General features: G+C 50.6%; 3 protein-coding genes across 4 annotated transcripts in view; 1 reads left to right on the forward strand and 2 right to left on the reverse strand.

The window, feature by feature from the left end:
• Nucleotides 1–374: 374 nt before the first annotated feature.
• LOC131210244 (CDC42 small effector protein homolog) lies at nt 375–20,661 on the reverse strand. 2 transcript variants are annotated; one of them, XM_058203457.1, is made up of 5 exons: nt 20,561–20,661; nt 19,306–19,618; nt 1,292–1,501; nt 1,106–1,212; nt 375–1,032 (listed from the first exon to the last, which is right to left on the reverse strand). In XM_058203457.1, exons 3-5 carry the CDS (start codon nt 1,434–1,436, stop codon nt 1,024–1,026), a joined length of 261 nt encoding a protein of 86 aa, XP_058059440.1. In that variant the 5' UTR covers nt 1,437–1,501; nt 19,306–19,618; nt 20,561–20,661; the 3' UTR covers nt 375–1,023. The 2 variants fall into 2 exon arrangements, with proteins under 2 accessions (XP_058059440.1, XP_058059439.1); XM_058203456.1 differs by having other exon boundaries at nt 1,292–1,556.
• A 481-nt stretch (nt 20,662–21,142) lies between these two features.
• On the forward strand, nt 21,143–23,269 carry LOC131210206 (integrator complex subunit 10). Its single transcript, XM_058203416.1, has 4 exons — nt 21,143–21,265; nt 21,343–21,410; nt 21,481–21,742; nt 21,801–23,269. The coding sequence occupies exons 1-4, from the start codon at nt 21,143–21,145 to the stop codon at nt 23,244–23,246; spliced, it is 1,899 nt and encodes a 632-aa protein (XP_058059399.1). The 3' UTR covers nt 23,247–23,269.
• Nucleotides 23,270–23,330: 61 nt separating this feature from the next.
• Nucleotides 23,331–24,174, reverse strand: part of LOC131212025 (mucin-2-like) — a 20,917-nt gene continuing 20,073 nt past the window's right edge. Inside the window, exon 6 of the mRNA XM_058205744.1 lies at nt 23,331–24,142. Within this exon, the coding sequence (XP_058061727.1) occupies nt 23,557–24,142 (586 nt within the window). The 3' untranslated portion in view covers nt 23,331–23,556. The remainder of the gene's footprint in view (nt 24,143–24,174) is intronic.

The raw sequence follows: 24,174 nt of genomic DNA on the forward strand, positions 1-24,174 counted from the left end.
TGCCAGGGGCTGCGTTCTGTGAAAGACGATGGAGCTGCGTACGTTTTGGTAGAGGAGTTAAAAAAGGGAAATTTTTTAAAGGGATGTTTTTGAATAATGAAAACGGATAGCGGGTGACGTTAAAACAATTTCAAAATGGGAAAAAGCTACGAATTATAGATTTATGATTCGTGATGACGAAGGCAGGAATTCATTGATTCAAGACAAGCTTAAGAGAGCAGTAGAAACGGGGCGTCACTATAAAGTTAATAATGTTACTGCCAAGCCATGCTTGATTTGTATTCCAGTATAAGAAACTCGTGAACTGAAACGGTTGAAATTGGAACGATGAAAATAATAATGCTTATGCTTACACCAAAGTATCATGTTTATTTTTTAATATCCATAAATTGTTAGCACAGTTTCGGTTTCTCAACACCGTCCGGTCAGTTGGTTCTCACTTACAAAACTACATCATCAGTTAAATTGTGTCGCGCATGAGTAACGCAAACATGCTGCTGTATTACTTGTTTCGATCAGTTCCCATTTCACTACAGCACTGCAGCCACTATTTTCCAACTTCCCCATGTCTGGTTTGCTACCGTTTTTCAGAAAGTTTCGTCTCTGGTTCGTAGTGCCGGCAGCGACAGTTTTCATTGCTGCCCCCCCCCTTTGGGTCTTAATATTATACCGATCGTTCACAAACATTAGCCAAATGCGTTCTTAAATTAATCGCGAGCGATAGTGAAACTATTTACAGACTCAATATATACAGTTGCACGATTGAAAGTGCTTGTGGAACCTGACGCCCTCATGTTGCCAGAAAGTAGAATTCTTGTCCATCGCACACACGCCGTTGATATGTCACCTTGGGTCAATGCTTATGCTGATGCTCAAACATCGTTGAACGTTGAACGTATTTCGTTAGTCGTTGCTTGTATTTTTAAGGCACGGATGGAAAGTAAACAGGGCACAGGTCAGAGCGTCGAACGGCAATCGGGCTCAGGCAGGCGAGTAAGCTGCTTGGTTTCACACCAACAAGTATCAACAGGTCTGTAATGGAGCAACAAAATGGTACACAATTAGCAGAAGGAAAATGATTTTTTTCGTCCGGTGTCTGGCTTACTTGTAACCTGAGCGAGTTCATCTCGTATCCACCTTTACTCTGCATCTGATTCTGTATGGCGGAGAGATGGTTCGTCGATAGCTCGACATCGTTCGAACCAATGTGGCCTAAAATCGCGAAAAACAGACATAGGTCAGCTGTGCCGCAGCTGTGTTCAGGGAGTCGGAACAACCCGTGAATCCTTACCCGTGTGGACAAAGTTGGTCGGATTCCCGATCATGGAGCGGTCGATCCGCAGCCGTTGATGGTGTCTTCGACGGCCGGGGCTCTGCGGCTGATGGAAGCAGCACGAGAACCACTGCAACCAAATGTCGCCCGTGCTGGCCGCCATCTTCTTGCCGGTTACGGTTTGGCTGTGTTTTTGCTCCACGGTGACGACGACGGTTGCCCGCGGTTCTGTGCAGAGAGGGTAGAGAAGAGAAGACTGCGCTCAGTGGATAGCGGTTGTGTTCTGTGAAGTAAAAGTGCAGATGAAACCATTAGGTCCACGAGGCCAGCCAACCTAGAGAACATTTCAGTAAGTGTACTTCATGGTTTTCCGAACGCACTCTTCTGGTGCGGATGGTGATCAAGCTGATCATTAGCATGATTTGGCAAAACGGTGGCCATTACAAAGAGGAAAATTTTGCTTCACCATACCAAACGAGGGTAGATCACATGAACCTTTCGTACTCAAAAGGCTAGCGCACAGTGCTCGACAATTAGGTTCAAGGTTCGAGAGGATCAAGGCAAATGAGCTTTGAGACGTTGGGCACAAAGCGAGAAGGAAGAAGTAAAAGTAAATCCACCTGAAAAGTGTGCGGCCATAGGACGGCCCCCGTCGAGGTCGTACGGTGGCTGTGTTGGCGGTTGCTCGTTTTGCCGATCAAATTAATAAAACGGGCACTGTGTATGCGACAGCGACCGAGCCAGACGTAGCGACGGCGGTGACAATGTTGCCCCAACAAGTTAATGTTCAACGGGCTCAGAACTGGGCGTCTAAACGAGGACGTTAAATGGGGAGCTTTGAAGGAGTGAAAAAAAAACCCTAAACAAGTGCCGTTGGCAAAAGGAGTCCGAAATATGTCAAAAAAATGGGCCATAAATCGCTACGTGGCTGTTCGACTCCAAACAATCATATTCGTTCGCTGTGGGGGAGTTTAATAGAAGAGTTACCCGTGACCATACCATGCTATTGCAACCACGAGGTGTAACCCTGAAATATCTGACATTATTGATGGCCCACCATTGTAGGGGTGGTAACAGCGTGTGGTGGGATGTACAGGTCTTTACTAACGCTATACGTGGGTGTGTGTTTCTATTGGTTTCACAAAGCCCCACGAGGGCGACCATATTAAGCAACAGCAACATCCTTCCGTATCGTAACAGAACCAAAATACGCAGATGGAACACGCAGACTATCAAACTGATCGATTGCTCCACGGATGCTAGGATGTAATTGACAACGAGTTTCAAAAGCTTCAAATCAGCTTCACGGAGAAGATCTGCAGATCGATCGATCGAGCGCTAGCTGTATGGCAGATTTTCTCGATGGCAACGCGTCGCTCTAGCCGTTGCTTGGATTCGAAATCGGTAGACCGAATGGCTGCGACGAGCCCCTATGGACCAGTTAGCGATTTCGTATGCGAAGCATGCTCTGAGAGCCGGTTGCCAGCGAAGGGCATGTCACTTGGCAGCGCCCAAAAGTGGAAGCGTATGGTATGTACACCAATTCAAACACGGCTCTGCATTCGAAGTGGCCACGGTGATCGATTTGAGCTTTATTCCCATGCGGGCACCGAATTATTACGCGACGAAAGAGGAATGTTTGAAGTACGTTTGTATGTTTTGCAGGTTTGCCACGTCGGTCGACCGATTTTGCATTGACAATTGGATGTGGATCACGGTTGGCCATGTACGACCGGCGGTCCCTCCCTACCATCGTATGGGGTGTTGGCTGAAGCTCATGGAGGTGTACCGCATGCTAGGCGTGTGCGCGCGTACTGCACCAGTGTTATTGATCAAGGTGGGCCCCGACGGCGATCGTCGTCGGTTGGCTGCCACCCAAGCACGTCGACGCGAGATTGCATAACGGGGTCGCGCATCGCATCGCACCGTGGTAGCGGCCAGACATCGGAAATGCGACACTATTAGGGCACCATGGGCAAGACCTCCATCCACGAGAGGGTCGTGCGCACCTCTGCGCCGGAGATGACGCCACTGATACGCGCGGATCGCGCGGATGCTTAATTAAAATCGAAAGAAGACGAAATCCTACGCACCCGCTAATGGCACTATCGGACATTAGGTAACGCCTCATCTCTGATCCTCCCGCAAGATCTCAGCCTCTCATCGGTGGATCGTGGATCTTTTGGGCGCCGTCGCACGAAAGGAAGGAAAAAGCGAAACCGAAAACAATATCCGAGCATTCGTGAGCATTTTCGTTTTCTTCATTTGATTAATTTGAAGCCGGCCCGAGCGCCCGAGACACTGACCTGCTGCTCCTGCTTGTGGGTGCATTTTCCTTTCTTTATTGCCATTAGCTGTAAGTCCAAATTACGCAATGCACTTGCTGGCGCTGGCGACGGACGGAACCGGACTCCGAATAAAATCTCCGAAACAATGGGCGGGCAGAAAATTGGAAACATTTTCGCTAATGCTCCTCCTCCTGGACTGTTGTCCCCTAGTGGTGGTCTCTAGTATTTGCTGGCCCTGCTCTTGAAGCTGATCTTGCCGAAGAGATGGCCGAAATCCGTGGCCCCCGAAGTGGTGCCTCCGATTTCGAGCGCTGCGCTGCCGGCCGCCCGACTGAAGAAGAAAACCCCGCGAATGAAGGGGACCGGCACCAAACGAGATAAAATTAAATAAACTTTGCACCCGGCCCCCAAGGGGTGCGCCGATTGCGAAGTGAAACCGCACCTTCCCCCCATCGGGCCATATGGCGCTTCGCTCGGATCGCGAACAGGTGCGAACCGGTGGGCCGTGGCCGAACGAAAGTAATCTTCACAAGGACCAATCGATGAGGTGTGTGTTTAGATTAGCGCGCAGATGGTTTGGGTTGGATTGTTTTCGTGGGGCGAGAGAGGCGTTGAAATGAAATTGCCCAGCGAAAGCCATTTTCCAAAGTAATTCGCTGATTTCACGATCGAGAGAGCGTGTTCCAAAGTGATTCGATAGTTGCCGCTGATGTATTGACTTACTTTAAGCGTTATTTACGGCGCTGCTAGGTTGAACGGTTTGACGATAAGTTTTGTGCTTTCTTGCACATTTCAAGGCTCCACCGAAACTTGTAATTCAATTGCCAATTGCCGGCTGCGCGCACAGCATCAGAACGCTCCGGCTTCATTAGACTTTCCTCGGACCGTCCGTCAGTTTGTGGGCAAAGTGCACTATCGAACCGCTAATGGACCGTGAGGCCGATCGATCGGATGTGCGGGGCGTGAAGATCGTGCCTTCGGCTAAGGCGAGAGGCTAATTTGGCTCATCTGCTTCCGTGCGCACCTCGCCGACGCGTGGCCCCGAGACGCGTAAGCGAATAGTAATAATTACCACTTTTGCATGCGGAAGCCGCGGAGCCACCAGAAGCCCCCACCGTCGCCCGCCTGTCCACCTGGTTAAGACGTGAAGCACCAGTTCCAATTATCCGGAGACAAGGTGGCCACCCGATGGCTCCGGACTCGCACTCGGAAATGGAAAGGGAAGAACGCGAACAGCGAATCCATCGCACGCGAAACCGGTCCTGCTGGCCCGGAAGAAGAGCCCGGATAGGATTGACACTCTCCACGGGACCGACTGGATTCGGTTTTCATTCGTTCCGCTCGTCTTCCGCGTGTACACCGAGTGGCAAGCAGTGCAACTTTATGACCACCAGCACAGAGAGAGAGAGAGAGAGACCAGGAAGCATCGTCACGAATTCAGGTTTTATCTGGCATGTCCCGGGTGCCCTTCGTCCGCCACTTGACTCCTTGGGGCTCCTGGAACGAGAGGGTTCCGGACCTTCCTGACCTGTTTTTCTCGGGGCAAACACGCCGGAACCCGTTTTAAGGGAAGGTTGTTCCCGTAAATGGGGATGTCGCTCCCCGCCTCTCGTGTGTCTGGACTCTTCCGCGGTCATAACGCTCGGAGCGTGATCAAGGAGGGGATAAAACCCCTTGGCCAAGCGCTTCTCGCCTGCTTCGTTTTGCTAATATCATTAATCTAATTAATCGCGAACCACGGCATTGGTGTGCGTGTGTAACTGAAGTGGGTCCTCTAAATCTGGGCCAAACCGACGACCGTCGTCGTCGGCGTAGTGAGCTGCGAGAGGGTGGTACTGCACCACAATCGGCGATCGAAATTGGGTCACGAGGTTCACCGATCAGCAAGCGCGCCCTCTGCCCATGGCTCTCTCCGAAGGGCTCATCCTTCGTCCTCAAATGTCCCGCAAAAAAATGAGGCCATTTTGGGCAAACGACAACGACACACAAGGAAAGTCATTGTTTTGGGGGCGCTACCACTGAAGTGCATCGGTGCGCGCGACCAACCGACTTTCGCCAACTGTAGCCGGCACACGGAACGGGAATCTTCGAAACGCACACGCGCTGACCGCTAGGTGATGGGGTTTACGCAGAAATAATCGCAAGCTGCTGCACTCGCGTTTAGCAAAAGTGAATGCACCCCGGGCTGAGGATGAATTTGGAAAATTTCGCGCTGCTAGAAAGTGACCGCTCCTGGTAAGATCACTTCAGCAGAGCAGAGCACTCCAGACCGGAGTCGGAGTCACCAGGAGCCATTGCGCGGATCGACGCGAGAGGTGACCTATATTGTGGTGTTTCTATTATTGGGCCGACCAACTCCATAGCAGAGCGCGTGCCGCTCGTTCTTCGCTCGACAGGACCGCTGGGGCCTGGCACTTGAATTTCAACCCGCGCACGATCCACGCGCGGCTTCCCCGGTTACGCGTGACCGAGATTTTCCAGTTCGAGGAAAACGCTGAAAAGTTATTAACAGTTTCGAGTGACGGTCCAAGTCTATTGGACTTTCTTTTCCCGAAAAAAAAAGAGAACGTACCCTTTCCCCGCACCCGATTGCGATTTCCAATCGAACGCACGTATCGATTGCCTAACTGCGGTGGGCACACAAATTCAACATAAATAGGCAGGGTAGTAAAACGGTTTACGATCTTCCCTTCTCGGCCTGACAGGCGGCTACTATTATGGCCGTTGCTTCCCTAATAATCGATTAGATAATGGATACCAATTTTCGGCCTGTGACTCCTTTTACTTAGGGGGCTGTACTTCGCGCTCGATCGCGACACGACGCTACACAAAACCGCGACTGGCGCGACAGAGTATCAATCACTGTAAACAATGTTCGTATCTCCGCGTGGTGTGGCCGCCGGGGGCAATTAAGTTGCAAAGTGAGATTCCTTTGCGTTTCGCGGTCGAAGAGCACGTCACTCTAACGGTGATATCGCACCGGGTCGGTCGGCAGGCCGGCCAAACAGCGGGCCACCGATAGCGGGCAATGCGCGAGCGTTGGTGAAGCAAATGGCCAATAAATAAAACCAACAGCTCCAGCAGCACGGCCACGGGCACCGCGTGTTAATGTCGAGCGCACACTTTCTTATCTTGCGCCCCGCCAAGACGCGAGCATAAAATGGGTGCAAATGCGCGCGAGCACGTTGCGCCATATCCAACACGTGGTGACTCACGGTTTGTCGGGACTTTTTCTCCATGATTTGCATTTTCTAACCGCGTCCAGGAAGCGAATTTTACCATACTGTTCCCTTCCAATGGTTCTCGTGTATTCCGAGGTGGTCAAACCAGCGATTAAACTACCGAATAGTTGACGTTCAATCGTCAAATTTGATTCGGGAAATGGTAAACATTTGACAAACACTTAGAGGCAGACGAAATGGGACGCTTCACGCTTGCTGAAAATAGGGGAAATATTCAAAACTTTCTTCCAAAGTGCGCGAGTCTTCAACTCCAACTGTGCGAAAAGCTTATTTCCACCTCGGTGGTTACGATAGTTAGCAGAATTGTCGTGTTGGCGACATTCGGTTACAACTGGACAGTGCTACCTGCCATAAAGCGACGGCCACAATCGATATTCTGATTCCCATCTCCACGATCGTCCGCGAGATGGTGATTCCATTAGGAGTATTTTGTTTCCCCATGCTATCGTCCACGAAGAAAGATGGCCCGTTTTTGTTAAGACAAAGTCTAGTGATTCATTCGATTCTCGTCCGTAACACGCAGATCACTTGACCCCCTCGAGACGCTGCGCAACTCTCAAGATCGCATCGTCTTGTTCCGCGAGAAGCGCTGCTGTGCATCGGGGGGGCTCGTGGTTCCGAATTGCATCCCTGTTTATAGTCCAGCTTATCAGTCGCACCACACTTACAGACGGTAACACAATGGCGAATGATAAACCTAGCTAATGTCTACAGTGCTACGAAAGATAAGCTGGGACAACAGATGGTTTATGGACCATGTAAACATCCTTTTTGCCACGATTACCCTGAAGTAGCACACGGGATTCGGGAAGATTCCAGATTCCCCGTTTCCAACCATCCAGAACAAACGCACGGGCTGTGGCCGGTGGTTGTTGGCACTTGTTGACAAGTGTTGAAAAAGAAGCACGAAAATGAACCACAAAATAAACGCCGGCGAACCACGGCCGGCGCGGCGACGAATAAGGTCACCCAGAAGTGCGAGAGGATCGGGTTTCGGATCTCAGCCGGGTTGGGCGGTTTTTCGGTAGAGACGAATAAATGTTGCCACGCCGGCCATTTATCACACGCGAATTCTCCGTTTGGTACGGGACAGAAAGAGGTCAGCCAGCATAAAACGCACAACATGTGGCCGGATAGCGGATCCCCGCGGCCGATGTGTGGGACACGATAAGCTCCGAAGCTTCAATCTTCGGCTTCGATCGTTGTCTCACCGGCTTCGAAGCCAAAAGAGACACCGCTGTTCACACCGACCGACCGGTGGCCGTTTCAAAACAATATCGAGCGCGATTGTTAAAATCAATTAACCACGTTGGGGGCCGTCCAGAAAGTGACCGTTACACTTGAACACCTAACTTTAGGGATCACCTAGGGGTCTACGGATTGGTGTTAGGCGATCGTGATATGTTTGGTCTCGATTGGAGTTAATTTAACTGTCGAAGCTCCTCGCGAAAATGTGGAGCAAATTAGGCGAACCCAGCCTTAATAGCAGCATAGGAATTATCTTAACGGGCGACTTATCGCGCTTTTAATTAAAATTTGGTTCACGTGCTTCGAATGGCATTTCGTTCCGAATTGATTCCTTTACGAAGTTGGCACCGAAAACCACACGGAACCAACATGTGGCGATCACACATGGCGCGGCACCGATCGCGATGGGGGCAATGAAATTGATATCGGGGAATCGTAAAAGACTTTCGACTCTTCAAAACACACCCCGACTTTAAAATGCGCATCTTTGAGCATTTCGACATTCATTTTGGTCTCGATCGAGGATCGCAGTATTGTGGTCTGATTAATGCACCCGCCCCATCTAAGGATGATTTCGCAACCGACACCACGATCGGCAAGAATCCTCCATTAGCTCCATTAGCAGCAGCTGCCAAACAAACCGTCATAAACGTACGTCAGTGGCCACCCGGATCACGATCACTTCCCGGGAACAGTATGATTTTCGGGAAGCGACGGGAGATTCTTTGCTCTATTTTAATGCAAACACCACTCATCACGCCCCTCGATCGTTCGCGTTGGGCGACGATGATTAACAAACTCTGGACGGGGCGTTAGACGGATGCTGCGCGGATATTGCTTCATCGTCGGCTTTTGGTTTCGAAAGGGACACGCGGCCACGTGTCCGTCAAGAGTCAAGTTTGGGAAGAGTTTTGTAGAACAGTCGAGCGTTCGAAAGTGACAGCCTATCGTAAAATGGGGGGATCTCCGAGAGATCGTGTCGAGGGACACTTTTCATTACTTTTCTCCCCGACGCTTGATTAGCGAACTCGCCCGGATGCCGCCTATTTTTAATTCCACTTAAGTAGAGTTGAGCTGATACTTTCGTGATTTTACAGGCGCATTAGCGAAGATGTGTGTTCAAGATTCGGAGTGTTGTTTTGTTTAATTTATAACCCAACCCAGAAATGGAACCGAAACACAGGGTAGCGAGGCGGAACTCAGCAAGGAAACTCCACTCGCGATCGGTCGTGAGAAAAGCGCAACCTGTTTTGGGGAGTGATTAATTTATTTTTCGCCAATCACTTCCTCAAACAAACAATGAATCGTCGGCAGCACCGAAACAATGGAACCAAAATTTAGTCAAAATTCTCACACATAGCAACTGTAACTTACCACCGGTGGCGCCCCCGGGGGATCCGGTCCAGTTCCCTCGCTCAGCCAACTACTACTAACTCCGGGTCGAAACCCGGGATGTCAGCACATTTTTTATGTTTCGTTAACATTGTGCTCCCGGCAACGGGACCCAAACACAGACCCGACACCACTTCCTGACGATCGGGAGTTTTCGAGGGTTAGGCAACAGCGACACTGACACTGACATAATAGTGGCTGACTCGTGCACACAAACGTCATCGATCGTGCTGATCATCAGGTACCTCTGACAGGCGTCGGGGAAGGTAGTTTTGTTTTGGGTGTGAAATCGATGCCCAAGTCCAAACTGGATGCTGGACGGGAAAAAAACGTCTAACGAGCCGATCGACGTGGAATGCGCCAGATCCGCCAGAGCGCCCATGTATGGCAACTTGAACGTCTCGAACTCGAAAGCAGGAAAAGCAAACGGAGTCGAAACCCCTTTGGAACGAAGGGGGCAAAGGGCCCTAAACCTGGAGCGAAGAGCGGTAGAAAAAAAATACGCGAATCCATTCCGTTTCGTAACGGAGTTTCGATAATTCAATCAGCGAGCCCATTTCTTTCTCCCCAGACTGGTGCTCCGAAATAAGTCCAGCGGAAGTCCCTGAGGCTTGGGCAAAATGGGGCGAAAAGTGATTTACGGATCACGGAAGGTACGGAACCGCGATCGTTTCGGGTTTTTGGGCTTGCCCGGGAGTTTTTTCCCGCCGCAAAACTCCTCCGAAAAGTGAAAGGAGGTAGCAGCGTGGCTCGGTGATGTGTCTTGTTATGGGTGGGCAGCTTGGCTACTGTCGGTGAAATCACGTTTTACGGTAGCAGACACGTCAGTCTGGTGTGACCTCCATGATTCCGTGAAGCCGCGACAAATCGGAACACCCGGAGAACTCGGTCCGACTGTGGCCCATTTTCAGGTCCTCGCATATATTTCTCCGAACTCACTGTCGCAGCCATAAAGCTGTCCGGCGGGAAGAGATAGCCGGGCGACAGACGTGCGTCTGGAGTCCAAGGACTGCGTCCGAATGTCCCCAAATGGGATTGCCAGCTCCATTGAAGGGAGCCAGTGAAGGGCGTTATCGTGATTTACAGAGTATTAAAGGTAGCAAAACAGTTACAGCCAGAGCAATAAAACTATAATTTGGAATTAGGATTACTGGAGTGAAGTGAGTAACAACAGACTCACTTTAAGCGTTATTCAGCAATTGGAGAGCAATTAATCCCTTAAAATTGGTTTATAAAATACCAAATAAACCAACGAAGGCTTGAACAGTAACCGCAACATGATTCACCTTTCGCCATCAAGAAGAACGGCCAACGCACGCGAGCTACAGAACCGGGAAAAAAGGTGGTCGTCCTTCAACCTTCCAACGGCGGCAACCCTCTGACCTCTGTTTGCTGTCCACCCAATCGCCACATAAAGTCAGCATAGCGAACCCTGCGCTAAGTAGCGCTGGAAGCGATCGTCTGCCAGCACGAAGTCCCCCGAGGAAGTTCCCAGCATCCGCTAAGAGATCTTCCGGGACGGGCAGCAAACCGACCGAACTTCTGTGTGTTCAATGACACCACTCACTGCCTGGGTTTCGTGAGCCGAGCCGGAACGACTTCAATTTAATTACGGCTCAGTTCGGTCTTTCCAACTCCAACCCACAGCCCAGTTCTTGCTCAAGGGCGTACTGTGGTGATACCTTACGCGAACTTCCTCTTTTGACCATTAAAGGAGTTTCACGTAAAACAGAAACAGGTCCCGCATTAAAGGGTACCGAAATGTCTTCCTCATCTTTCTAAGGCCCGCCATTATGGTTGAAGATTGGCAATTGGCTGGCGCAATCGGTCAATCTGTGGCGCCGTGAATGATCGTGGTCAACACTTCAAAGTGGTTCCCGGCCTAAGCTGTAACATTTATTGACCGCTATTACCGTAACACGGGAGTGATCCCTAATTTCGTGGCGCATTAGGCGGAATTAATGGATGCATTAGAAATGCAAGAAAACCCGAACTCCTTTCCCGAGCACACATAAAAGTGCCGCCCAATGATCGTGACGTCGGTCACTTTTGTCACTAGTGCCGGGGGTCATTGTATCACACGGCCTCGGTAATTCCACAATTCTCACACAGTAAACATAGTCGTTAGCCACAGACTGACAGCCAGCCAGACTCAACACCACCATAACCCACCGCGAATTAGCATGGCGCACGCACGTGTGCGTTGGTCATGCTTTCTGTTTTTTTTTTGCGCGGTTCACCTCACAGCTGCCCAACAGAAGCCCAGCTTTTATGTCGGGGAACGGAAGTTCATCATCTGCACCTGAACCGGCACCGCAAACCAGTTCGACCGACAACCCGCCGGTCATTTGATACATTTGAATCGATCCGCTCGATCGCATAGCAGCAGGGGAACTAGTGGGGAGCACCTAAATTTGATCACATTTTCGGAACACCCTTCCCGATTCGGGGAGGGTTGTCGATGGTGCTTTTTATGAATATATTGTCACTTTCTATTAATTAATGAACCGACAAATAAAATTGTGGTTGACCATGAGAGGATCAAAACCCGCCATCCGGGGACTGAAGATTAGTGCGGCGGAGTGCGCGCAAAGTGAGTAGAAACTGCGGGCTCACATTTAGAGGGGTGCCATAAACTGGACCAAACTGGGCATGGCATTCGCCTGTTGGCTCGGCGCAAGATGTCCACTATTTACCGGCGCGGCCGTAAATGCGCATACTTTCACTTCGCGCGATCGAAGCATTTCGCCGCGGTATAGTTTCTTCTCTCGGCGCATCCCGCGACGCTCCGGTGGCGTGGCGGCCGGCGTTAACAAGCTAAATGGATTTACATCAATTTACGAGCGCAACAATCGTATTAATTTCAACCATTTTGCTGCCGCTGCCGTGCGTACACGTGGGGCGGCGGCGTGTTAGTAACGGCAGCCCGCCACGTGGGAAGCTGTTGGGAATGTTGCTCCGGACCGCGGCATGCCCAAGCTTCCGATGTCCGAGAAAGTGTTACGCTACCATTTTTTTGGGTAGTAAAATAATATTAAACATTCAAAGAAGTCGCCCAAAAGTTTCTTATTTTAGATAACTCAATTTTGTAGGAAACTCGTCTGTTAGATAGATTTGGTGCGAATGGAACAGGCAAACTGAATGCCTAAAGCGCCCGTGATCCTCGACAGAACCGAATCCCAGCAAATAAATTGGCCTCGTTAGTGCAATTAAAAGCTGAACTCTCCCTCTCTCGCTCGCTCGCTTTCGTGGCCCCGGGCGCCCCGAGAGTCGTGAGATTTATTCTTGGCCATGTTTTCATGCTTGTTCATTGCCGACCAAAATGCTACCAAGATCGGACAAAGATCGCCAAAGGTTCGCTGCTGGCACCGTTACCGTGGCGTGGCATGGCCCGGCGTGTGATCGTCGGAATTTGTTGTGGCTCAGAGTAGCAGGCGCAGACCCGCTGTCTGGTTCCAAGGGTGTCGCCAAGATAGATGGTGTTTATGCAAACACCGGCATCAGCCTTGCCAGCATACGGCCAGCTTGATCCAAAATTCCGTTTGTGGAAGGTTGGATTCTTGAAGATCTGGAGAACAAGGCTTGACGTGGAGAGTTACAAATGAAATCGGACAGGCACCAACCAGTCGTCATTCACCGTGCAAGCCGTGAATGGGTTCTAATTTGATGCTTCATGCTAAGAATTCTGCGAGATGAATCAGAAGATCGGTTCGCGTTATTCTTTGTTCAGAATGTGGTCGACTTCGGAGATCCCCGAAGCCGGGAGAATCCTCATCTTATTTTCTTCACACTCTGTAATGACGCGGCCCTGGGGTACCGTCATCGTCTAGCGGACCGGCAAATCGGAACTTCCGAATGGGCGGCCAATAATTAATTGAAATCGCACACCGACTTCAGACACGCTCAGCTGTCACGGCGAGCTGTCAGCTGACAAAGGAAACATTATCGCTTCCAGCAGCATCGTCAGACCAGGGACTTTTGCTTGTTGCTTGCCGCTGCTGTGAGTTCGTCATCCTGCCTTGGCCCTGATTCCTGACTCTGACAGAGGCTTTCTTTGCGGTCTGACTCATCATCCCGCGGGGATTCGTTTTCTGAGCATGTAGATCACATTTCCAAACCGCCCCACAGGTAGAGTGTTCTAAAACGGACAGCATCCCAAAACCTGCCTGCGGCGAGCTCCAAACGAATCAGGAGTCAATAGATTTGTTTTAAATACGGCGAGCGCCCCCCCATTGAGACTCCATTTTTAGAACCGTTACGCTCCGGATGGACGGGCGGCGCTGGAACATGTTTCTCTTCTGACTAGCGTCAGAAGCGGTAATTTATGAAGCTCCCACGTGAGCCCTACCCACTCTCGCCCGCGTTCTTAATCAGTTCCGTTTCGAAGCCGAACTCGAAACTCGAAATCGATCGACCATAAACCTGTGCTTCGTCGGGTCGGGTTCGCCGCACTAACGCAGGCGCTAACGCAGGCTGAAGTAGGTTGTGATCGTCGATCTTTGCCGATGATTCGTCGGAGCGCAACGGACGATGCAGAAAATCCCCAAAAGGTACACAGAAACGAATCATTCAGGGTAGCTGAAAGACTAACAGGAAACAACCTTCAATTCACCAAAGTTATGCAAGGTGTATTATTCACACGACTTTCGAATGCTGGACAACGATGTCTCACACGCGGACAGTAGGGATCTCCGCGCAGTCCACACATCCTTGAACTTTGCGTGACGCTGGAGCGAGTTCGCACTCGGAATGGTTAAGATCGGGCCCTGTTTAACATTCAATGGGCGCACCGTAATTTTATGCAGAAGCTGATCTTAGCTGATCGGAATCGGAGTCGGAAGACTCTCCACTTTTGGTGGCCACCCCATATCGGTCTGTGGGATTTGTCTAATTTCTTCCACGTTGCGTACACCGATCGGTCCGGTAGATTGTAATTAGCGGAGCCACGAGGAATCTAATTATCACCATGTTTGCGTACGCAACCAATTGAACGGCGGCCGGGGGTTGCCCTGTTTTCACTGGTTCCCGGTTCCACTGAGCCAGGGACGACAACCGGTCTGCTGGCTGTGGTCACTAATCAGCGCATTACCCCACCAGCCAGCCAGCCAGCCAGTCAGTTAGCCGTTCCCGTCGCATCGGGTTCAAATTGAGGTCATCAACCGCGACGACAGTCACCGCGTATGTTGAGTCACCGTGGCGAAGGCGATCACGTAATAAGATGCGTGGAGAGCGCGATGATTCCTCTCGGGTCGGCTCGGGACTTTCGCAGCGACGCCCCTATCAGGGGTGATTGGCTTATTCCCGGATCAAAGCAAGAAAAAAAACGGAGTACACAATTGATGACTCCCAGTGAGGCACGAATTCTTTCACCGAAATAACTGAAAACAGAGAGAGAGAGAGAGAGAGAGGGAGCGAGAGGGCTGACTTTATGCTGTTTATGTGAAAAGGCTCGCGCCCCGGGAACGCTGCTTTTGTCCGCTTGATTATCTAATTCGATCGCTTCGGCGATCGACCGAGAAAACAGACAACAACCCGACCCGGCGAGAGAACAGAGACTGTTGCGATTTATGTAAGATAAAATTGATAGCAGCATAAAGTGTGCACACAGCAGATGAAGTAACGCGATCGAAAAAGCGAAACGAAAAACCCTTTCGCGATCGATGAGCCTTCACACAATTTCGCCACAATTGCAGTACCGCGGCTGACACACGATTTTCGGCTTCGATTAGCCTTTCGGTTTTCGGTGTGTGGTAATTTTGATATTCATTTTCCACCCCACACGCCACGGAATTTTATGTGCGATGTGCGAGCGTTATCGTGATCTCGGAAGTGGATGTTTATGATGAAACTGAAAGCCCATCTCGCTCAATTTAGCGCGGACTTAAACACACCCATCATGAACCGCTTAACCGAGGATTATTCGCGCACCGACGGAGAGCTGTGCTGTCCAAAATCGAAGGTAAATTGTTTTGACACCATTTTGCCGCCTTTTCCATCTCGCAGCGGGTGTTCGGAGGCGAAGTGCATAATTTTTGATCAAATCGTAATCGAGTTGTGAGCTTAAAGAGAGTCAATTTGGACACATTAAGACCACACCACAGATTCCCCGCGGCAAACACGAAAAATTGCAACAAAGTTTGTAGAATGAACTCAACAGGGAACTGGTGGCGGGTCGTTGGTCGTGTATGTTGCATCTGCCACTTGGGGCCAGTTGTTCCTTTCCCCACAACCACTCGAATTGTTTTGTTTTTCGATTTGCCCGTGGAGACAACTTTCTCCTAATGACCGGCGGCACATTCGCCGACGCCGCCGCCGGGCAATGTTGTTTCTCTTCGGGCACCGTTTGTTACAATGTCCCCGACGAGAAGCTGTACGCTCGCGGCTCGGGATGATTTATGATTTAGCAACCGTCGTTTTGTTGGTGTGTTAAAACGGTTTCTCCATCGCAGAAAACGTTACCGGGTGAACCGGATGAGCGAAAGTGACGGAGGAATGCGAGCGGATTGCGATTGCCCGTGGCAACGCGGAGTAAGGAAAGTGGAACAGACACGCAGTTTAGTGTACTACAAAATGGATAGTAAACGCCAACGATTGCTTCCAAATTTTATCGCTCCCCAATTTAAACATCATTAACGGAAACAGATTACTCAGAGTGGGGACCCCAAGAGATCGCGCAAGAATCAACATTAAAGTCCGCCATCCGTCCGAGACCAAAGTCCCCAAAAAAAAACACATCTTAAGAAGTCGGCTTCCAATGGTTGGTACCCCACCTAGAAGCGGTTGGCCTCGAGAGAACTACGAGCCAAGGCGTACGTAGGGGGCGTCCTTCGTACGGAGCAGCGCGAAGGGTGTGTGTTTGTAGTGTGTTTATATTTGGAAATTCTATCTCTCGGTGCTCTCCGAGGGATTTCGACGCTCGACGCTCGACGAGACTCACTAAACTTCACATTAACAGACTGGACTGGCGGTGATCCAAATTAGTGGCCACTGGCGTGAAGCCGCAGACACGTGGAAGATAGCGGCGCGGAGGGGGCACCCCGCTGAGACGCGTGAAAGCAGTTAAGAAGTTATAATGGAAGCCGCAATACAGCGTGGGGTGACGCGGTACAGATTTTTCTGGAGCACTACTCGAAGCAATCGCGGGTTTGGTAAGCTGACCGTTCTTAAGCGAAAGTTTGGGGCGGGATTGATAACTTCATTTTGTGGCACACCCTGTGTGGACCAATAATCCTATCGGCGCACCGTTTTGGTGCAAGATTAACGCGGGTTTGTGTTTTCGACAGTGCCACCACTCGGGAAGTCCTCGAGGGCACACGCCGACGACGACGAATCGACAGCGGAAACCATTAATTTTGTCACGTTACGTGCCTTCGTGTCTGTTTTTATCATCATCACCATCAGCGCCGATCGCTCTGTGGGGAGGCGCTCGCCGCATGTGTGGCGCATAAGTTTAGTCATGTGACAGCCGCGGTATGCTGCTTCGAAGACGCTTCGAAGAGTGGCGTGTGGCTTGTTCCGCGCCACTTTTGGGCCAGGCACGAGCGTTTGTGGCTAGATTAGTGACGGATGATCACCGGGTGAGTGAAGCTGGGTGAGAGCTGTCCTCGAAGAACGCGAGACATAAAGATCGTGTACGATCGTAAGGAGAGTCCGGCACTCCGGATGCTAATGATGCACGGTCGCGAGAGACAGGTCGACACGAGACGGAACATCGGACATCGGTGTTTCAGGAGCTTAGACACCTTTGGGTAGGAAATGTAAAACCTTGCCACGGTGGACCTTCTTCAGGGGGGCTTGGAACCCCGATTAAGTGACCGTCATTAGAACAAATTGGGGATCATCCGTCATTCCGTCAGGTTACTGCTACTATTTTGTAGCCACTTCGTGGCGCCCAAGAAAGACGGACGTTGGGTGTGGTTTCACTGGATGCCATGGTCAAGACTGTGCCTGAAAGAACCGATACTTAGCGGGCCGGTGTGGCCATTAAAACACGCACACGCAAACCGTGCTCCGATGGTATAGGATTTCGGTTCCAGAGTTGCTGGTGTATCTCGTTCTCGGTCGATCGGTGGAGTAACGGAACAGCCCACGGATGATGACGTACCGCGATTATGTTACCACCACCGTACCAGCTCGCATCGCATTATCTTGCAATAATACCCCGCCGAAAGCTGAGTACGAGGATAGATTTTTTTGGCAGGTTATCCCGTTTCAGCCCGTTGTTGTTGGGCAATTATTTGAACGGCATCGAGCGAGGCCTCCGTCTCTCTCTCGCTCTCTCTCTCGTGCCGCACTCTTGGCGAATAATGGCAGGTCATTTCGGTGCGGGGACCGTGAGTTTCGATCTTAGATAGGGTCCTCCGTCGGGTCCGCGCAGTGCTGCCAATCCGTTTATTTGATCGCAGATTAGATCCGTACGCGATCAGTGGGCGCGCCATTCTGGCTAATGTTCTCGTGCTAATGTTTTTGAACCAACTCGCGCAGAACACCGGGCGCAGAACCGCTAGATCTTCACGGTACGACGGATCGGGGTGGATTCTATTCTAGGCGCACCGACAGGCCGTACGTATAATTTTGGGCAATTTCACTTGGCTTCGGCGCGCCAGAACGTGCGGGCAGAAAGTTCTGCCAGAATGATTATCGAAAATGTTTCGTTTCCATTTTTCATCATGTCCAGTTCGGCAAAAGCCGTAGGCTGAGGCTTTGCAGTAAACGAATGTTTCAGTGGACGGGCCCAGAAATTGGTCATTTTTGAGAATGTGTTCACGATCTCGAACGAGTGTAATAATCTGCACAAAGCAGCACAATAGGAGCTACATTAAGCAAAAAAGCACGAAAAAGTGCAATGAAAGAGCATCATTTTGCTGCCTCGACCAGCAGAAAGATGACCGTCTGCGGATAAGTGATTCAGCCTCCTCACGGACACGACACCGTTATCGCACCGCCGCCGAGGGCAACCAGCTCGACCAGCTTAAACAATAGGCAGCCGGCCAATTATGTTGCAGTGAAACATGAAACGCGTCACACCTCCGCCGGCGTGTCGTTCGCAAAAGACTGGAAATAAAAACTGGACCCCACCACCACTTATTCATTTTTCGTCTCCCAAAGAAAACGGGTTGTGTTTTTGTTTGGGGCGCGTTTAGCGCACCGGGCGCCTTTTCATTTGTTTCTCCATTTTTTCCTGAGCATGGATTGTTTTCTTCGTTTCCTCTGTCTGTCTGTTTTGTTGTGGTGGTGTGGTCTGCTGTAGGTGTTCTGCGTTCGCTGTCGCGTCGTCATCGCTGACCGTGGCGCTCGTTGACTTCCAAAGATGAAGAAAAGCCGGGAGAGACGTTTCTGCGGCAAAGGGTGCATACATTAAAATGTAAATTAATGTTTCATGGCGTTCGCTGGGAACTTTCATCCGCCGCGTACGGTGGATAACGCAATGGGACCCGACGGTTTTCGGCGGTGTTCCGAAAACGAAATGAAAGAGGTGAATATGATTCACCACCCACGGGGCAGCAGTGCCGCAGTAACAGCCGGTCATGTAATCATTCAATGAATTCGGCCAATCGCTGCGAACTAATATTCGGGAGAAAATATTCGTCAACTGGGAGTCCAAAATGGTGGCACAGATCGAGAGTCACGATCGCGGTTTACTTTGTTTTTTTACCGCGCCGGAAGTGATGCCGCATAAACCGTATTGAGGATATCGTCATCGGCCGCTGAGCTCGATGAGCTGATCGGCTCTTAGAATGGTTTATAATGGCGCTTTTGATTTATTGCAAGCATTATTGATTGCTAATCCTGTAGGCTATTTGTCGTACTTTGTACGTTTGTCGAGATATCAATGGTAACTAGATGATCTAATAAAACGTACCTTTAAACACGTTCCAATTCGTTGGGTACTCCGCAGTGGCCTCGAAACGGTTCGCAGGATTGTATCCGTTCCAACTGAAGTATAGGCGGTCGTAGTATAGGCGCAGGGGAAAGGAATCTGCTTGTCAATGAATACTTTCTTTAACTGATCACTGCTTGTGTTTGGATCACTTGCTGCCTCCGGAAGTTTCGTAAACCCAAACTCTTTTCTTTTTCCTTCACTTCACTGCGAACTGTTACGAATCTTGCGGCTCAATCATATCTACTCCGGAAGCAAACATTTATGGATTCTGTTTTCGTACGACCTGTTGAACCTTGGAAAGGACGGAAAATCGTAAGATTTTATGGACTATTGTTGCGCGTCTATCGTTACTGATGAGTTATGCTGCCTGCTGCTGGTGCTGTGAGCATAAGCAGCATGAAATGTGTGTGATTGTGTCGTGTCCGCAGTGACCACCCCGTTCACCCCCGCCGGTCTTCGGATTCGCGTTCGAGGGCTTAGAGACGCTGTGTGGTTCGCTGATGTTTTGGAACGGGGCACCCAACGGGAATGATCACGAAGGGACCTTCACGGTGCGACGACGATCGCAAACCGGTTTTTCACTTCGCTCTGCAGGTTTCTCTCTGCTGGGATGTCTGGTTTTCTTGCTGGCCGGACTAGAATCTTCGTGCGGCCGTTCGCTCTTCTTCGGACGGTCGTAACAACGCAAACCAACGATTAACGGGATAAAACTATTGCCTTTTAATACACCGTTGAGGGACGTAAACGCAAATCAAACTTAGGCAAATCGAAGCACAGCACGCTGCGATCGGCGCGGAATGGCGGTTGATGAAAATATTTCTCTAATCACGATGCGCACGATACAAATACACTGTGGCGTGTGAGGTTTATAAATAAAATTTTTTAACAAAATTATCACCCGAATCGCACCGATCGACAAATATGAATCCGTCCGCCGGGCGATGGCGCTTGCCGGGGATACGAATGGCACTTGAAAGAGTTTGTTGAACTCTCCGCCCGCCAAAAACCGCGCTACCGGTGGCGTAATTTCTCCCTCTCTCCTTATCTGTCTCTTCTAAAGAGAACGCGGTGAAAGGGGTAAGCACACACGTACGCACAACACTTCTGGCCACTTTCGCTTTCGTTTTTATTACTCAAATCGCCTTTCACTGACTGATCGGATCGCGTTGGTTGAGTCGGTTGCGATCGGCGATAGAAAATCACAACGCAACCCGCGGTTGCTGATTCAACAAACCCGAAATCGAGCGGCTTTTAATTGGAAAAATATGTCGACAGCACGCCCGCTTTCCCGGGCGAAAGAATCGAAAGAAAGAAACACAACCGTACGCTTCAATTTTTGAAATTTGTGTTTTCCGTGTTTTTCTGAGCCGCTGTTTCTGAATCTAACTGACTTTTAAAGCTGACTTTGAATTTTCCAACCTGACTCTGATTTCCCAGTCTCTGGTTTGCTGCGGCTAGCGTTGACAGATCGTTTGGGCTGCGTACTTGTTGAATGAAAGTTTATCATCTTAAAAATATTAAAGTTACATTCGGTTTTAAACACACTGCACACTGAAATGATCGAACTAACTAATGATGGCTGGCATCAGTATTTATCTATGAAGTATTCATCTATTTGTGAGTCTCAAAGCTATTCCTTTTTTTTTGACCAAATCCTATTGCTTGGCAACCACTGTGCACGTACGCAGCCATCACCACTGTTTACGTTCGCAATCGAACTGTCACACCGTTACCGTTTTGTTTGGGTTTGTTTGTTTTGTTTGGAGGCGCAACACGTACTTTCGGGGTTTTTTTTCAGGCGCTAAGCGGCGAGAGAATGGACGTTTTATCGAACGAGAAGTACCTTATTGCACGCGCGAAAGAATCCAGCGACCCGTACAAAGCCAAAGCATGGATTATAGCGGCAAAAACGCTGTTCCCGAACGATTTCGGCGTACAGGTAATCGGAGCTCCGTTTTTACCGTTCCGGTCCCGTATCAAACTAAACACGTGTTGTTTGTTGTTTCCCGTTTGCAGTTTGAGGCGTACGAGATCGAAAAGAATGCAAACAACTTTGAGGAAGCGGCCAAGTGTCTGAGCTACATGTAAGTAGACGCGTTCCCGGATGATATCACCGCCCTTCCGATCGAGCATTGGGTCGATTCTTTTCTGCAGTGTGATGACGTTTCACGGCGCCCACCAGACGCCGTCGAATTTGTTGAACGAAATTTCGCTCATGACGAACGCCCTGCGCATCCCGGAAGGATGTGCCACACCGGAGCAGGAGTTTTACGTGAAGATGTTCCAGTACATTTCGTACGAGGTTCAGCACCAGATTCTGCTGCTGACGGCGGCTCACTCGAATAACAATCTGGACCACTGTCGGCTGATTCTACTACTGTTGAAGCGGTTCCCACAAGCCATTTCTACCCACGCGGTAAGTGTCGGGGTGCTTGTACTGTGCGGAAGGAACTCATTTTCGTTTCGATTCACAGCCACGACTGCTGGAAACGTTGATACAGAACGTATCGATGCCGAGCTTCACGGAGATGCTGTTTAACGAGGCGATTCCCCTCGTGTACAACCGGGTGCCGGACCTGGCGCCGAAGCACGTGCACCGGCTTTTGGCCGTTTGCTTGGAGTACTACCTCAGCCAGATGCTCGGAACGGAGTGTGGTGACGACCGTAGCCGATCGACGGCCGACTGCTGGAAGAAGATCTTCGACATCCTCGATTTTTGCGGCAAGATCCTCAAGTGGGAACCATTCGTGTTGTACAAGAAGAACTGGAGCAAGGACGTGTACTGGCAGAAGATCATCCACATCTACAAGCTCGACCCGTTTGGGTCGACGGAAAGCAAGCAGATCCTGTTCTGTGCGACGTTTGTGTTTGTGCTGGCACTGCAGGAGTACATTGGTCATTCGCGGCTCCGCTCAAAGGATGGAACGGCCGAAACGGAAGTAATTCTGGTCGAAGCGCTCAAGGATGTGCCCGTACTGCCGGACCGGAAGCGGCACGCTCTCGAGGGTGTGCTCGAGATACCGCACATTCTCGTCACATCTCCGGTCAGCGTGGATGCACCGAACTGCCTGATTGCTTGCCACAGTTGCTGGCAGTTGCTGCATTCGAACGAGTGCACGAAGAGTGACTTTGCGCAGCTCATTCTGTGTCTGCCGCAGCTTTCGGGCTGGGTGCAGAAGTTTCTCATCGACCTGTACGTGTGCGTGGGGCAGCACGACGAAACGGCCACTTTGCTACTGTCACCGAACATGTCGATGGGCTCGCTGGAAAAAGCGGTCCGCCAGTTTGCACTCACCTTGGCGCAAGGTCCGATCACGGTGCACCTGTTCGAACAGATCGGTACCATACTCAAGCACCTGCCGCAGGCACCGCTCGGTGGCTCTTACCTCGAGAGTGCCGTTTCACACTCGCAAGCGGCCCGGGTCCTAATGCTGATTCCGCTCACCAAGCGTGCCATTCTGCACTATCTCGTGCAAACGCTGATCGCGGTGCTAAAACCGAATTTGGTCGATCCGGAGTGCAGCCATTCGGTGCTGGGCAACCTGCTGGTTCTATCGCAACTGAACTGGCCACACGAATCGACCACGGTGGAGATAATCTTCGAAATCATCAAAAGCCGACGCCAGTTTTCTTACTTTCTCTTCACGGGCTACATCGTCAACGCGGAGATCATCGAAGAGTTTATGCACCTGTGGACACACTCGCCGGACGTGAAGCTCGAGCTGGCTATGCCGCAGCAGAGCCTTGCTACGGGCGCGCGACGCATCGGTACGCGGGGCGCCGACAAGGGCGTGAAGGAGGACTTCAAACAGATCATACGCCAACAGATTGCGCGCAGCAACGACGACGTCGATGAACTGATTATGCAGTTCTTGCAGCAACAGCACATGGCGCTGGTGCAGAATGTGTTTGATAAATGATTCCGTAGATGATAGTGGAGTGTACCTCGTTAAGAATACAAATAAGATAGTATACTATTCGTTTAAGTTTCTCCACCCGTCGAATCTGGCGGACATTTTATTGACTTTATTTACAGCGAGCATTACGTCTATCTCTAACTGGTAGGCACTTTTATGGTGAGTGATCTTCGAATTTCGACTACGTTCGACTACACACTAATGAATATTGTGGTTCCGGCATCCTTTCGATGCCGCTTTCTCTTCTCAGATGAGTATTATTCGCGTTTTACACTGGCCGGTGTCTTGATCCCGGTCCGATCCGTGCCGAGGCTCACGGATCTGCAGCAAACTGGTAACCCTTGATGTTGAGCGTGATCGAGATGATTTCCTTCGTCACCTCTCCGTCCAATTCGTTTGCTAGGCTGGCGTCTCGTTTCGGTCTTGATTCGTTTGCGTTTACGGAGTCAGCGGCACTCGCGCTGGATGAAGTTTCAGCTATGACGGCAGCCTGGTCTGTTAAGTCGGCCAGGGCGTTTATGTCGTTCAGCGTTTCTGGGCTGAGATGCCGAGCGGGGCGTGCATTGGCCGTGGCTGGGAACGGTGGTAGATAAGTAGCAGGAGGATTGGTGCTAGTTGGTCGATAAGGCTGCGGGCAGTTGGGATCTGGTGAGCCGGGATAGCACGGCGATGGCGTCGTTGTGACGAATGGCCTAGGACACGCCGGATCCGGAGAACCGGGGTAGCAGGGTTTACGTGTTGTCGTCGTCGGACGTGCAGTTGTTGGACAGCGTAGATCCGTTGATCCGGGGAAGCAACGAGGTGCTGGAGCTGTGGTTGGCACTGGTCTCGGCGTTGTTTGGGGACACCGTGGATCAGTGGATCCTGGGAAGCATCGTAGTGGTGGCTGAGTGGTAGGTCTCGGAGTCGTTGGACAACGAGGATCAGTAGA

This window comes from Anopheles bellator, chromosome 2, assembly GCF_943735745.2.
Source record: "Anopheles bellator chromosome 2, idAnoBellAS_SP24_06.2, whole genome shotgun sequence".
In the NCBI taxonomy this organism is placed as follows: Eukaryota; Metazoa; Arthropoda; class Insecta; order Diptera; family Culicidae; genus Anopheles; species Anopheles bellator.

Bases quoted from the DNA above. Each gene is read 5' to 3' on its own strand.
- LOC131210244 (XM_058203457.1), bottom strand. From the start codon at position 1,436: ATGGCGGCCAGCACGGGCGACATTTGGTTGCAGTGGTTCTCGTGCTGC. The intron at 1,213-1,291 runs GTAAGGATTCAC...TCGCGATTTTAG, and splicing joins GACCAACTTTGTCCACACGG to GCCACATTGGTTCGAACGAT.
- LOC131210206 (XM_058203416.1), top strand. From the start codon at position 21,143: ATGGACGTTTTATCGAACGAGAAGTACCTTATTGCACGCGCGAAAGAA. The intron at 21,266-21,342 runs GTAATCGGAGCT...TCCCGTTTGCAG, and splicing joins CGAACGATTTCGGCGTACAG to TTTGAGGCGTACGAGATCGA. The intron at 21,411-21,480 runs GTAAGTAGACGC...TCTTTTCTGCAG, and splicing joins GCCAAGTGTCTGAGCTACAT to TGTGATGACGTTTCACGGCG.